The 14,820-nt window shown below is 50.5% G+C and overlaps 1 protein-coding gene across 4 annotated transcripts in view; it reads left to right on the top strand.

Annotated features, from left to right (window-relative positions):
* ASTN2 (astrotactin 2) overlaps nucleotides 1–14,820 on the top strand; it is a 324,472-nt gene that overhangs the window by 109,122 nt on the left and 200,530 nt on the right. For all 4 annotated transcript variants that reach the window (XM_051807886.1, XM_051807888.1, XM_051807887.1 and 1 more), the window contains exon 6: nucleotides 12,114–12,260. In XM_051807886.1, coding sequence (XP_051663846.1) covers nucleotides 12,114–12,260 — 147 coding nt within the window. The remainder of the gene's footprint in view (nucleotides 1–12,113; nucleotides 12,261–14,820) is intronic.

A 14,820-nucleotide genomic window follows, 5' to 3' on the forward strand; every position in this document is an offset into this window, starting at 1 on the left:
TCCTGAGTGCTGGAGTAGTGTTTTTCAAGGAGTTATTCTGCAATACCTGGCTGGATGTGAAAGCCCTCGAGTACTTTGGAAAAGTCACTAAAGTTTGGGTTTTTTTCAGCTTCCACTAGAGAAAGGGGTGATGTTGTGCGAGGAAGGTGTGGAAAATTGTGTTTTAATGAAAAGCAGATAAGTTTTTGCAGGGCTGCCTTGACGCCATTCCCCCAGGTCAAGTGCTCTGCCAGCCTCTTGAAAAGCACTCGTACTTGATGCCAGGTACAAAGATATCCTTATCGACGTATGTGTTGGGTTTGGGTTGTTTGTTTAAGCTTCCTGGTAGGGCAGATATAAATGAATAGGATAGATGAATGGGAAGAATTCCTTTCTTTTCCTGTGAATAAGCTGTTGTTCACCTGGGCAGCTTTGATGGCTGGGTTTGAAGGGAATTCAGGAGGCAGAGCTGCCTCGCGCCGTTGCACGGAGCTGGATGTTAGATCTGCGTTAGCGTTTGAGCAGTGCTGTGAGAACCTGGTTTGTTCGTGTTCACTGGTGGCTAACGGAGGGAATTGTCTTGCATAAAGTCCCCATTGTACTACCCCTCCTGTCTAGCTAAATTTTGCCATCACTGCGTCCTTGAAAAGAATTTTCTATTATCTTTTCATTGACTCCTCTCTCCCTCATGGAAGGAAAGCAATAGCGCAGTGGGAAGTCCTAGTACCAAACTCATAATTACGAGTTCAGCCAAGATCCATAATTGGACGGGATCGTAACTCTAATAGAGAAGGATGCGTCGTCAGATACAGTTAATTCTTACAATGATGTTCCCATATTGATTTTGCTGTGCTTGCGTGTCGTTGCAGGTGCTGTCAGATAGTTATCAGGACCAAGGAGAGAGATTCCTTGGGGTTTCTCTCCTCAGATGAAGTTTTGCAGGATTGAGCCTAATTACTGGTACTGTCAAGGCATTGATCCCGGACCGTGGGAGGGGAGTTGCCACTTAGGTGGTGCATAGGTTTGGTTGTATTTGAGCTTGGTTGAAGCTGGCTGGTTAAGCGGTTGTCTGTCTCCTGGAGAAAGAGGACAGCAGGTTCTGTAGTGCCTTGGCAAGGTTTATTGAAGGGATATTCCTACAGGTCAGTATGAGCAAGGGAGAGCCTGTTCTGTTAGCTCAGGACCAGCAGACCCGTTGATACCTGGTTTTCAGTGGTGGAATACATGGAGAAGTAAGTCTGATCAGTCCAGGTGTGGAGTCAGGGATGGCTGAGGCATCACCTTCTGTGCTCCCAGCACACTGCACCACTCATCCTCCCAGCTTCTAGGTCTGTGAGGTACCCTTACACTTATGTTCCCTTGTCTTTGGGAAGTCCAGAGACATTATAGGGGAGGAGAGTGTAAGAAATAACGCAGAGGACACCTTTCTGTGGAGCCTTGGTCTTTTGTCTGCTGTTGGGCTCAGCCCCATCTCTGGGATTTGAGCTGGGAGGGGCAGTGCAGATCAGCAGTGTCCCTGGGGAGCTGGGTCATGCCTAGAAGTGCTCTGTTCATACCCATCTTCAGTGAGACATCTCTTTTCTTTGCCATGGCCCCTGCCTGTGCCCATGCCAGCTCTCCACCCTCTGCTTATTTTTGAGGGATTAGTATGAGCCCTGCTCTAGTGGCAGCGCCGACAGCAGGGCTGACATGTAGTCTTAAGGGAGCTGGAATTTGGACTGTTTTTCCAAGTGAAACAAGTCCTGAGAGAAGCTCTGTGCTCAGAGGCTGGAGGGACCCTCAGCTGGGTCCAGGGATGCTCCTTCCTGCTGACCCTCAGTACTGACTCCTTGAGGTTTTCCAGAAATCAGATTTTATTGCAACCTGATTGCAACATGTTTGTGCACTCCAAGGCTCTGCTTTTCATGGGGGCTGGCTCTCCCTTTTCCCACCCCCTTGGGAGAATCTGGAAACACGGGAATCTCTTTGCATGCTGGCTGTGGTACAGAGATGGCTCTTGTCTCCTGGGCTGCCTGTCATTGCACATTTCACCAGCATTGAAGTCTTGTGAGGGAGAACCTGCCGGTGTTGTAAAGATGTGAATCCACACCCCCCGCTGTCCATCACAGCCGATATCAAAGCTTTGATACTTAGTTCCTCTCTCTGGAGCAGGGTGGGATGTGTTCAGTCAGGTCGCCCTCTGAGTTTGAGAGAAAAACATAGTAGCGAAAGTCACCCTAAACCAAGGAGGCAGAACCCTGTGCCTGAGGCAGAGCCCTGTACACAAACCTCACTTGTGTGTCACTCCTGCTCCGTCCCCCTTGCCCCGGGGCGGTGTTTGCCTCCTGCCCAGCAAAATATATTCATCTCCAGGTCTGAGTGTGCAGTCCCAAGCTCCCCTGGTGACAGGCAGCCCAGTGGCTGGTCAGATAGAGAAAGAGGAGGGGAAGAAGCAGCATTGTAACTCCAAGGCCATACCAGGGGCTGTGTCCAGCTCATTAAGGACTCAGTGAATCTAATGAGCCCTCCTTGCTGGAGGGGAGGCAAAAGTGAGTTTTCCCCACCTCCCTCTGCTTTCTCAGGCCACAGAGCAGCTGCTCTGTAACACAGAAACGTGCAGCAGATGCTGTGCAGCTCCCTGGGTTGGGGGTAACTGAGGCAGGGAAAGTGATGGCATCATATGGAGACCCTGCAAGGGGCTGAGCCATCCCAAGCCAATTTGTCTGGGAGATCCAGAGACTCTGTGCCCTCTCCTGCAGCCTAGATGTTGTCTGAGCCCCTCGGCCCTGCTGGGAGCCCCTGTATCCCAGCCCCTGGGACCTGCCAGGGGTCTCTGCAGCTGCTGGCAAACCCCTGGGTTGCTGGAAACCCAGGTACAAAGTGGAGTGTGGGATTCAAAGCAATGCTGTTGCTCATGAGATGGTTGAGATGTACTGGAGGGCACCTGGCACAGTGTCCACCTGTCTGGGGTGTCTCATGGTACGTCCTCAGCTGGCTGCTGCTCCTCAGGCAAGCTCTGGCATCCGTTTCAGCCTGAGCTGGACCACCCTGAGCCCACTCCCCCACACTGGGGTCTGGAATTGCTTCACTCCTCTCAGCATCACCTCTATTGCAGCCTGTTAAAAGAGGAAGGGGGGAAGTACCCACCCAGTTTTCATGTGTAGCTGTTGTTCAGATGGTACCTTCCCATCCCAGGAGAGCTCCCCACCACCCCAGGGAAGGGGAGGACTCGGTTTGGGGATGCTCCTCAGCTGAGGTCTCCATGAACAAGGCACCTGGCTGTTCCCATAGCACGCAGGGATGGTTTTGACAAATTAACAGAGTTCAATTATGTACCTTGGATTGGTGTCAACCACACGGGTGTGCACGTGTGTGTGTGCTGGGCTGGCTGGCGGAGCCTTCTGAGGGCTGTTAGAGAAATGAGAAGCTGAGCTTTGATCTGCCTCTGTATTTGGTGTTTAAAACAAGGCCTTTTATAAGGGAATATTAGGTATTCGGAGTCTGCTACATATGAGGAAGCTTCTCTTTGATCCTCTCCCGTCTCCAGAGGCAGCAGGCACTTATTATTTCATGGGGAACTAAATGGAGTGCAGAATGAAATTTGGGTACCATTCTCTGTGCTCTGCCAGTGCCCCTGGCCTCGCTGGGGCTGAGCAAACGCCGTGGGCAGCACGTGCACCAGCTCTACTGTGCTCCTCAGGGAAGTGTCCCCCAGGTCAGCCCTGGGCTTGACTCACCTTCAAACTAGGGGAGATGCTGTTGGGAATCAAATGGGAGACAAAAGGCGATAAAGCAAACATGTCAATTTGGGTTGTTTGCAGGAGCATGAGGGAGGAATGAGTCTGGTGCTGTCTGTCTGTGCCCGGGGAGCTTCTCCCTCTCTGGCAACCCTGTGCCCATCCCCTCCACATGTGGTCAGTGCACGGCACAGACAGGTTAGAGTTCCCTGGGAAGGGTGCACAAAGCAGGGACAGATGGACAGGTCAGTGCTGGTGTTTGGTGCACATCCAGCTGGTTCGTGGCACGTGGAGCAGTACTGCTCCTGTCAGACCAGGGAAGAGCACCCTAGAGGGGACCTGGACATCCCCAAATCTCAGGAATGAGGTACTGTCATGATACAGGTCTTGTCTTTACCCCTCAGAGCACTGGGGTCCATCCTGCCAGGCTGCAGCACAGCTCTGCCCACACCACTGTGATGCCCAGGGCAGTGGTGCTGATGGGGAATGCTGCTCATTTCCAACCCTTCTTAGCCCTCTGTCTTGGATGCTGCTTTTCCAGCGAGCAAACAAACGTGGTGCTTTTGTATAATGGCTTGTTTTGCCCGCAGAGCAATGAGTTACTGCAACAACACATAAAACCCTCCCTGAGCCTCTCTTCATCCCTGCTAGACTCTGCCTGTGCAGGGAGGCTTGGCTGGGGTTGCTCCAGCCACCTCTTTGCTCCTTAAATCCCTGGTGGCTGTAGGTGTGGGGGTGCACACACACTCCTGTCCATGCCCAGGGAACTGAGCTGTTGGGAGAGGGGCTGCAGTGGGAAGCTGGAGCTGGGCAGCAGAAGGGTCTGCAAGTAAAGTGGTGGTGGAGCTGTGGTGGCTGCAGGCTCTTTAACTTCCCCGGACTGTGCTGGAGATAAAGGCTTTTACATCTGTTCCTGGAGGCAGTGTGGGTCTTCCCATTTATTTATTTATTTTCCGATTGTATCTGATACAGCCTCGGCGAGTAATTGAGTGTTTGAGAGTGAAAAATTATCTCTCCGGCTTGGCCCTTATCTTGACAGCAAAGCAGCACTTTTAATTTAATTTTGTTCAGAGCATGTGGGTAACAAATTTCACTAATCGCTCTGCTGTCGCCCTCCGCATGGTAACGAGTCTCTTGTTTCCCAGGAAGCAGAACATAAACACGGTGCTGGATGCAGGCGGGAGGAGGGCGAGGGTTACTGCTTCACGGAAAATGAAGATGTGTCTTGTTGCGGATGCTCAGCGTGCCCGTGGCAGGATGGATTTGTCTCCTTGGCTGGAGCAGGGAAGGAAGCAGGGGGTGGTGGATGTCGTGCTCGTACTTCCCTGATGCTTGGCTGGGAGGGGGGAAACTGAGGCACGGAGGGATGTGCCCCAGCGCCGGGGAGATGTTGCAGAGCAGAAATTTTTATTCCCTTTCCCGTTGTTCAGTTTGCATCTATTCCAAAAAAATAATGGACACAACAGAAAGGTGGTTTGGTTTGGGATTTTTTTTTTTTTTGGAGATTCCAACCCAATTCCCACATCCCAGCTTGGCCTGCGGGGTGACAGTGGGAGGATGGGCAGCGTACTGGGTCCTTGGGCATCTCTTGCCACAAGATCCTGGGACATGTCCTGCCAGGTCCTGGGACATCTACCAGATCCTGAGCCCTTCCTGGCATCCTGGTCTCCATCACTGCTCTCTCCAGGTCTCCAAAATCAGTTCGGCTGTCTGTTCAGCCCTTAGCTCTCTGAGCACAGTCCTCCCTGGGCTGTGACTCAACACAAACTATTTCATGGATAATGATTACTTTTTTCCCCTTTTTCCTGTAGGAATAATATTTTCGTTACACTGTATTGAAAATTGCTTTCCTTCCTCCTTAAAATGAAGCCTTCCACTCAGATTTGCCTTTGTGCTTTTATATTGTAAAATTGGGACTCATTTGGAGTGTAAAACAAAAAAAGATCAGGCCTTAATTCCAGGAGAAGTGTTTTCATTGATTTTTGTGAAAGAAAATTCCAGTGCAGGCAATCTCTGCCTTTAAATATGTAACTGGTTCTTTAATGTGATTTTATCTCGACCGATTCAGCACTGAGAACATGAAAGCAAAACTGACTTCATTGATTTTAATTGTCCATGCCCAGAGAAATGCAAAAAAATGTCACAGCGCCGGGAGAGCAAATTGGGTTTGCGCAAATTCTCCCCCCTTTCCTGTGCTGAGGGAGGTCTGAGCTATGTGGGCAGGAGAACGGGCCCATGCTGAGCCCAGTGGTGATGGATCAGCAGAGCAGCATCTCAACCTGTGCCACTCTGGTCATCTCCATTTCCGCCCTCCCCTCAGCTGCTCATTTCTTGCCCAGCCTTGAAGGTTTTACCTTCCCCTCTGTTTCCCCTCTTGCTCCTCCTCCTGGTTGAAATTTGCTGGTGGTGCCTCTGTGCCAGCTGCAGGCACAGTGTTTTAGAGCAAAGGGGGAGCACCATGGATAACTGTATAATTAGGAAATATATACATTTATTCAGTACATAAGGCATTATAACTCCAGGAGCACCTTAAGAGCCGAGGCTCAGGCTGCTGGAGGAGCATGAGAACTCACAGTGGCACACAGGAGCTCAGCCAACGAGCCCTTGACCTTTCCATGGGGTCCAGCAGCCCAACCCAAGCTTCCTCACAGTGACCATACCACCCCCTGACATCCTCCTGTCCCTGACCTCGACCCCAGGGCTGCCTTTTCTGCAGCCCTCCCGTGCTGTACTGGAGAATGGCTTGGCTAATTGCTAGAGGATAATTCATAAATGTTAATAGTATTAATCTGATTCAGCATGTGCTTAGCAAGAACAAATCCTCCATAAATCCAGGAGTGTCTGCTCTCACCCTTCTGCTGCACAACGTGGCTGTCTTTGCTCCTCGCTTCCCTCCACCCCCTCCTGTGTGCACCTTCTCTGCCTCCTTGGAGGTGAGAGGAGTCTCCCTGGGGGTCTCCCTCAGAGTAGGGGCTGATCCCTGACCTGTTGACAATGGGATGAGGTTGGAGACTGCCCCGTGCCCAAGCCCTGACACAGATCTGGGCTGTAGCTGTACACACCTTCTTTGGGATTTGTCCAGGACAGTGATGGAGAAGATTCCTCAAGAAGAGTCTCAGGCCGAGCCTTGAGTTGAGGGTGTGTGATGAAACACCTGCTCATACTCTCACTGCTCAGATGCTGCCTGGGGTGTTCATTGAATCCACATCCATCCCCTTCTCAGGGAAGTGGTTCTGGGGCTGAGTGGTCCATGAAGGCTTGGTGGGGTCATGGTTTGACTGGAAGGATGGTCTCCCATCGCATCCCATCCCATGTGCCTGGTGTGCTGGAGAAAGAGGGACCATCCTGCCATGGGAGGGGAGGGTGTGGGGCAGTAGAGGAGATGGGCAGTGCTGCTCCCTGTGCAGGGGTGCTCCGTGGCCAGGTCCGCCTGCCAACACTGCTGCTCGTCCTAATTGGTGTTTGCTTTGATTGGACATGATCTCCCCCTTGTAAAACACCTTGAGATGTTTCTGTGTGTGAGGGTGTCCTGGAAACGCTGCTGTACCGCATTAACGAGCCTCTGCTGGAACATAACGGAGGATCATTAGGAGCCCAGTTCCTCTGACATGCCAGCAACATCAGCGTGCTCTGGGAGCATTGTAGGGATGCAGGATGGGCTGTGGTGGGATTGCTGATCCTGGGATGCTGCTGTCCCCGTGCCGGGTGCTCTGCATGCGGCACAGCACGGCGGGCACCGGTGCCTCTGTGTGTGTGTGTGTTGCTAAGCAGTTCAGCACTCGCTGTTCTCCTTCTCTAATTCCCCATCCCCGTCTTCCTCGGCTGGTGGAAATACATTTTCATATCCCGAGTAGCCACGAAACATTCCGTACGATGCCTCTATCTCCGGGGGGGGGGGGACGGGGAAGATTGCAAAGCACTTGGCGTTTAACACCCACATATGGTTAACACCACGGGCTGTGTGCTGATAAAGACGGGGTAATTAAAGTTTATTTTTTTTTTTAATAGACTAATCTCCCAAGCATGTATTTATGAGCCTGATTTAGAAACATCATATTACCAAGAGCACGGGATATTTGTGTTGCTCGTAAATCCATACGTGTTCTGAACACACCTTTTTTTTTTTTTTTCCCCCTCCCTAAATTTAGGCAGCACTGCCAATATTAAAAAGAAACGAGCTCAGAGTTTTGTTGGGGTTTTTTTCTCTCCTTGTCCTTTAGGTGAGCAAAGGAAAGTGTACAAAGCAGCGAGTAATTAACTGCACGAGGAAATGATATTTCAAAGGAGACACGATGCGTTTGGAGGGGCTGTTTGCTGAGTGTTTACACCAGTGGCTTTGAATTTATCTTCATCTTGCAGCAGGTGCAAAGTCTTTAGGGGAATGTGGTGCTTTGCAAGCGGTTTCTGAGCTGTCTGCAAAGGGACCCACATCTTCTTCAGGCTAATTTGCACTGGGGTTTAAGGAGAGGAAAAAAATCCTGGGTGGGGAAGGTGGTGGTGACTGGAACACCTCTGACCATAGTCCTGGATACTCCTCTTTTTTCCAGTTGAATTAATCTGCCATTGGATCTCTAGCATGGAACATCTCAGGTATGATTCTGCCCTGAAGTGGAACAGTTTACTTTTTTTTTTTCTGCTTCTCACTCTTTGCTCTTGCAGGCTGTAGGGAGAGGTTAGTTCTCCCCATTTGAAAAGAATGAATTTATTCTTCATCCTGGTTGTGGGCCCTGCCCACTGCCTTGCCTGCTGCTCTAACTGCTTCTTGGACACAGGTCTGCCACTCCTGGAAGCCCCCACAGGCTTTCTCCCCAGAACAGCCCTTGGGCACCCACTTTTGCAACCACTCAAAATACAACAGAAACATCTTTAATTAAAAATACAGAGAGGTCATCTTAATGCATGAAGCAATTTTTTAGGGCAGGAGGATCTGGGGAGCGAGTTTGGTCTCAGCTGTGCCTGGTCACCATCTTCCTCCTGGCCTTTTTGTACCTCAAAGACTCAAATCAAGGTTTGCATTGGGTGCTGTGGCTCTCAGGGCTCCTGAGTCCCATCAGCCATCCATGAAGGTGGATATTCCCCACCCAGCTTCCTCCTTTTGGTAAAGGAGATTGATACCAGCTTGTTTGGTAACCTGGGTTTGCAAATCTGCTCTTCAAACACCTCCCTGAAAGCCCAGAGTTGACAAGGAGAGGAGGGAAAGAGCAGAATTCAGCCTGCTCATCTGCAGCACTGGAGTTTATTTGGGACTGCTTGAAGGTACCAAGCTGGATTTGGATCCCCTCCCTGAGCTGAGGAAGGAATGGATCAGTTTGTCTCAGCTCTGGAACAGAGTGAAGCCCTGGTGACCCTGCTGAGGTGGGTTTGATTAGCAGGGGCTTGCTGAGAATACAATTGCTTATTGTTTTAGAGGCCTGGAGTGAAACTGTTCATCTCCAGATGGGTGTTTAAATGCAGCACAGCAGCGGTTCTGCTGGAGCTTTAGTGGTCTGAAGAGCAGGGAATGGGATGGAAAACAAGAGCCCTGTCCCTCTGTTCAGAGAACGAGGGAAGGATCTGCTTTTCCAGCAGTCTCCCTTCAAACCTGGCAGTGAACTGGCTGTAAGCAATGAAGAGCTGAGCTGGAAATGCAATTTCTGCTCAAGCAGAAGCCACGTTGTTTTGGTTCAGTTGGTCAAAACCGACGTCAGGCAGTTCTAGAGGTCAGTGATTAGCAGTCTGATGGAAATGAGTGAGTACAGGAGGCAAGGAAGCAGAGAAGGGAGTTGCAGGAGACTTGGAACATCCGTCCCTTTCCTTGGGCAGCCAAGCTCAAAGTCATGGAGCTGTAAATGGCTTTTTGCTGTTTCAAGCTCTTGTGCTCCTCTCCTCTGAGTCATGGGGAGAGAAGAAGCCCATGGACTGATGGGGATGGGAGATCCTCATTCCTGCAGCTCCACTGCGGCTGCAGGGTGGTGAAAGCTGCCATCATACCTGTGATTCAGGCTCTTTGTGAGAAGGGGATAATACTCATCTAACTCATAAAGGATTTATGATTTAATGTTTGCAAAGCACTTTAAGACCCTGGATTGAAAGGTGATTTATAATGGTGAAATCCACTGTTCTCTGGTCTATTGTATATTTGATTGTGTCCACTTATCCCAATGGAGGCTTTTTTCCTTGCCTTTTCTTTCTTCTTCTTTTTTTTTCCTCTTTTTTTTCTTTTGCATTCCTGTCGTAACTTCCAGCCAAGCAGGGGTTGTGGCAGGCACAGTATGCCCAGCAAGAGGATGAGTTTGCCTCCCAAGGAGGTGCTAACTTATGCTGATGACATGAATAAAGATTAGGAAGGAAAAAAGGGGATTGCAAGGTGAAGGGCACAGGGGATTGGCGATAAAGCTGTGAAATGGGGGTGGGAAGGCTGTTTAGATGATGCATGCATAAGGAAAGGAGAAGATGCTTCATAAATAATCAGTTTGCATGCTCTTGTTTGTCAAACAAGAGCTGCTTCTTCAGCTGCTTCTCCTGTCCTGCAAATCCTGACTGGAGCATCCCCTGTGGCAGGCTCCATCCTGTGGCAGGGGATGCTTTGTTGAGGCTCACTGCCCTGCCTGGAAAGCACACGTTGTGCTAAGCCTGAGGTCCCTGCCTGGGCAGCAACATTTGCAGCAGCAGCTTTGGTCAAATTACAGGGTGTGCAAGTGCTAACTTGTGGACCTATTTCCTGTTCAATTTTCAAATCTTGCTTTGCTAATGAGATGGTGAGGGCTGGGGAGCAAGCAGGGAGAGGCTGCACTAGTTTCCAAAAATAAATAAGTGTCCTCACCTGAATCCTGAGCAGGGATGTGGTCAGCTCTGCCAGCAGCTCAGTTGTCTCAGCCTCACTGTAATGGCCTTGCAGCCACTGACTGGGTTCAGTGCAGGGCTGTGCCCTCTGCTTGTCATGGACACTCTCACCAGGTGGTTTTGTGTCAGCATCCCAAGCCCCAGAGAAGGGAACCAGCTGCTCTGTGAGGTGCCTGTTGTTGGCTTTGAGGAAAGCAGGGCGCTGGTGTTGGATGAGGTGGCTGTGGGGGATGTGGTGCAGTCAGAGAAGTGGCAGGGCAGCCCTCAAGTCCAGAGGGATCAGGGGTGCCCCAAGGATGCAGGCTCCAGGACTGCTCCCTTCTCAGGCAGTGAAGACCTGTTGATGGGATAGCAGTGACCTGGTTTTTCCTGGTCATCTCCATTGGTGGAGGGTGTCTCATTTGGACACAAAGGCATTCCCAGCCTGCATCCAGTGACAGCACCTGAACCTCCTGGGGAAGCCAGATGTCTCCCAATGGCTTCACCCCATTCCCTACAGAATTTGGGTGTTGTTCTGTCCCACCCAGCTGTAGGTGATTCAGCCATCCTAACACTGCACTTTTTCCACGAGGTTTTCCCAGTGGGTTTGTATCTGCTGCGGCCTCTAATGACCTCTGAATGCTCAAGGTCCATTTTGGCTTATTTTTACCTATTGCTTCAAAAAAATTCCAAATAAAATAGAAGCCACCGACCAGGTGTCTGAGTGTGCTGGGTCTGAGCAAAATCATGGGATAATGGGATCTCCTCAGCTCATGGTACATCCCTTAGTCCTGATGCCAGGCATGTGGCCTTTGAAAAGAAGGATGACGGCCTGGGAGTGATCCATGTGCTGTGAGGGTGCCTGTTGGGGACCAGGCAGGCTGGGTACTTGCTTTGACAGGTGGCATCTCGTGTATCCTGCTTTGTGGGACACACTGTGAGCTTCTGCACCTGATAAAATAAAACTTGTTTTGTAATATCTCCTGCCTGTCAGAAGCAGCTGGCTGTGGAGGTCGCTGTGTTGTGCGATGTAGTCCCTCTGTGATGACTGAGTATTTATATATTTGTGTAAATAATTAGCACTCATTAGTGCTATATAACATTGACAGGTGTAATTTCTCTTGGTGTTAAGGGAAAGCAAGTGATCCCCTGGTTACAGACAGCCCTCAAATTTGGCTTGGTTATTTTTTGTGGCTTGACGAGATTCACAGAATAAACCAAGGTTGAAGAGAAGTGATGGTGGCTTCACCAGGGGAGCGTGGGTGATGGGTGGATTCACCAGGGGTGATGGGTGGCTCTGGGGAGGGGAAGTTCCTGGGGAGAGGGTCTGTACAGGGCTCTGAGAAGGTTTTCTCCCTCCTCTAGCAAAATGAACCCTCTGCTGTAGCTCAGTGAGGGGAACAACACGAGTGTTAGAAACTCAGCCAGAGAAGGAGTGATGGGAATGACGGGAGGTGTGCAGGACCTCAGGAGCTCTTCCACTGCTGCTGAGCTGACACCCTTGTTTTCAGGGGCTGGGGAAGGGGGATACATACATGCCGGGAATGGGGGGAGGCCGAGCAAGCCCTGGGTACATCTTTGCCTTTTGGTCACCCAGCCCTGTCTCCTGCCTTGCAGGTTCCATGAAGAGCCCTGTCAACAAGACGGCGCTGACCCTGATCGCGGTCAGCTCCTGCGTGCTGGCCGTGGTCTGTGGCTCGCAGCTCTCCTGCCCGCTGACCGTCAAGGTGACTCTGCACGTACCCGAGCACTTCATCGCCGACGGTAAGACCCTCCTGGGGCTCTGCCCCCACCACGTGCCTTTGGGACACGGGAATCCCTCTCTTTGGGAATCGCTCCAGCTGTTTTCAGCTGCAGGGATCCCCCTCTGCACGGGGAGCAAAGCACGTCTGCGAGCCCGAGGCCACAGTCTTAATCATGTCAATTAATGTTATCATTATTATTATTGCTGCTAATCGTGTCTGACGGATATTCCTGTTTTCCTCTGAGCTCCAGCCCTGGGAGCCTGTACAGACAGGCATCCTCCCGTCCTGCAGCAGCAGAGCTGCTCATCCCAGCCCTTGCAGCAGCAGGGAGGGGAATTGCTGGGGTTTGAGCAAAAGCAGAGACGCTTTGAAAAATTAGACGAGTGCTGCTGTCACTATTTATTGTTTTCTCCAACTGGTCTCCTTGCATTTGTTGTGTTTCACTGACCTTTTCTTTATAATGTGCAGTGAGCACCGAGTGCAAGTTTTCAGTAACATGAGGGCAAATTTCATTTTCTTCCAGCAGACAGGACCCATTATTCAGTCAGTTCCAATTCCTGCACTCGTCTCCTTGCTTGGGGCATGTGGAAGGGGCACTTTCTCCCTGCCAGAAATGTGCTGCATGGAGCCAGTGCATCAGCAGCTGCTGGGGTGTCCTGGCGTGGGCAGCCCTAGGAAACCCCCCACTTTGGGAGCTGGAGGGAAGGGCAGCTCTTGGGGGATTAATGTTTTGAGGAGAGGGAGATGGTTAAAGAGATGCACAGGGGTGACAGCTGCAGGGAGTGCTGGAGAGGGGCTGAAACCATCACCTCGTGGCAGAGTGGGAGTCACTAGTGTGTTTGAGGTGGGATCAACTGTGCTAAGAATGGCTCTACTTAGAAGTGTCCAAGGCCAGGTTGGATGGAGCTCTGAGCAGCCTGGTCTAGTGGAAGGTGTCCCTGCCCATGGCAGGGGGTTGGAATAAGATGATCTTTAAGGTCCCTTCCAACCCAAACCATTCTGGGATTCTGTGGTTTTATGATTTGAAAAAAGGGACTTGTCTACACCTTGACCTGTTTCTAAAAGGCTTTCAGGATTGTCCAGGCTGCACGTGGATATTCTGCAGTCTTCACAGATGGTTATTCTGAGTAGCTGGAGAACAGAAACTCTTGCACTTGGTGAATAAGGTGGCTCCAGTGCAAACCTGTGTCCCTTTGGGACAGTTCAGCACTTGGACTGGGAGTTCACAACTGGTTTTGGTACTTGCTGGAGGTTGGCCAGGAAGGAAGTGATGGAGACGGCATCCTGGTCCTAGCCTGGGGTTCTGGCCCAGGGAAGGCAGTGTATCCTCAAAAAAGAAAATAAACAAAATGCAGTGAGACTGCGTAGAATGAAAGTGAAAAGCTGAGCCTGTGCCTGTCACCAGGAAAGGGGTGACAATGCAAATTATGCAAATGCAGAGAACACTCAAATGAAAATGACAATGAAATACCAATAAAACAGATTAATATCCTTGAAACTGGGGGAAATGGGATGATCTCCAGTCCTGACTTAATGACTTTTCTGAAGAGAAAGTGGCAAGAGGACTGGTAACAACAGTTTGGAGAAGAATTAAAATGAGCTTTGTAATGAAACTGTAAAATATAATTACAAACTGTGAAAACTTTTTTAATATTTTTTATGAGAAACAGTCAAATTCTTCACAGAGAAGCAGCCAAGACATTTTGCAGTGGCTATCACTTTTCCTGAAATCTCATAATTTTATGCGATGGCAGTTCCTTGCCTGGGAAGAGAAAAGCTCTTAAAGTTGTCCCTTCTTTCTGAATAACAACAAATCCCAAGGTGGCATCTAACTGGCAGCAAAATATTACAAAGCATTTAAAGGCATCGCAGAACTGAGCTGGGTTGGGAAATTTTAATGATACCCAGGAAAAAGCGTGGCTGGCTGTGTTTGCCAAGGCTCAGCACCTGGAGTCTGGTGGAGAACAGGGAACCTGCTCCTCCCTGGCGATCTCCTGCGGGGGTTAAACCTGCTTTTTACTGGCTGAAAAAGGGACTTGGCTTGGGCATCCCCATGGCACCCGGGTGGCAACAGAGCCGATGTGTTTGGCCTGGCAGAGTCTGGGAGCTTTGATCAGTCTTGAAACAGCCTCTCACGTGGCACCTGATGGTGGCACCATGTCTCGTAAGTGATGCCGTGCGCTTAAATCGCCTGGTTCCTGAAGCTGTTCCCTTTTGTGCTCTACGTGATGATAAGGCAGGCTCTGCGAGAAGGCAGGAATGGTGCATTCACAGGAGATGTTCCTGTGCGAGGGAGCGGTGCCCTCTCATTCCTTTTTGAAATGCAGCATTTCAATAGATGCCAGGAGCCAAGAAAAATGTGAAAGCGGAGCCGCTACCCGGCACCTCTGCAGGAGAAGCCAAACAAAGACAGAGGCTGAAAGAAATCCCTCTCCTAGACGCTGAGAACTCAGCTTTGAAGGAAACTTTAAATAGATGCCAGCCAGCTCCGGAGTGCCAGCAGCCAGAGCCAAGCTGGGAAAAGGAGAGGGGGGAGCAGCCCCCCCAAATGTCTCCAGCCTTGGAGAAGAGCAGCGTTC

The sequence above is a fragment of the Manacus candei genome, unplaced genomic scaffold (assembly GCF_025592945.1).
Source record: "Manacus candei isolate 608988 ecotype Guabito, Panama unplaced genomic scaffold, ASM2559294v1 h1tg000071l, whole genome shotgun sequence".
NCBI lineage: Eukaryota > Metazoa > Chordata > Aves > Passeriformes > Pipridae > Manacus > Manacus candei.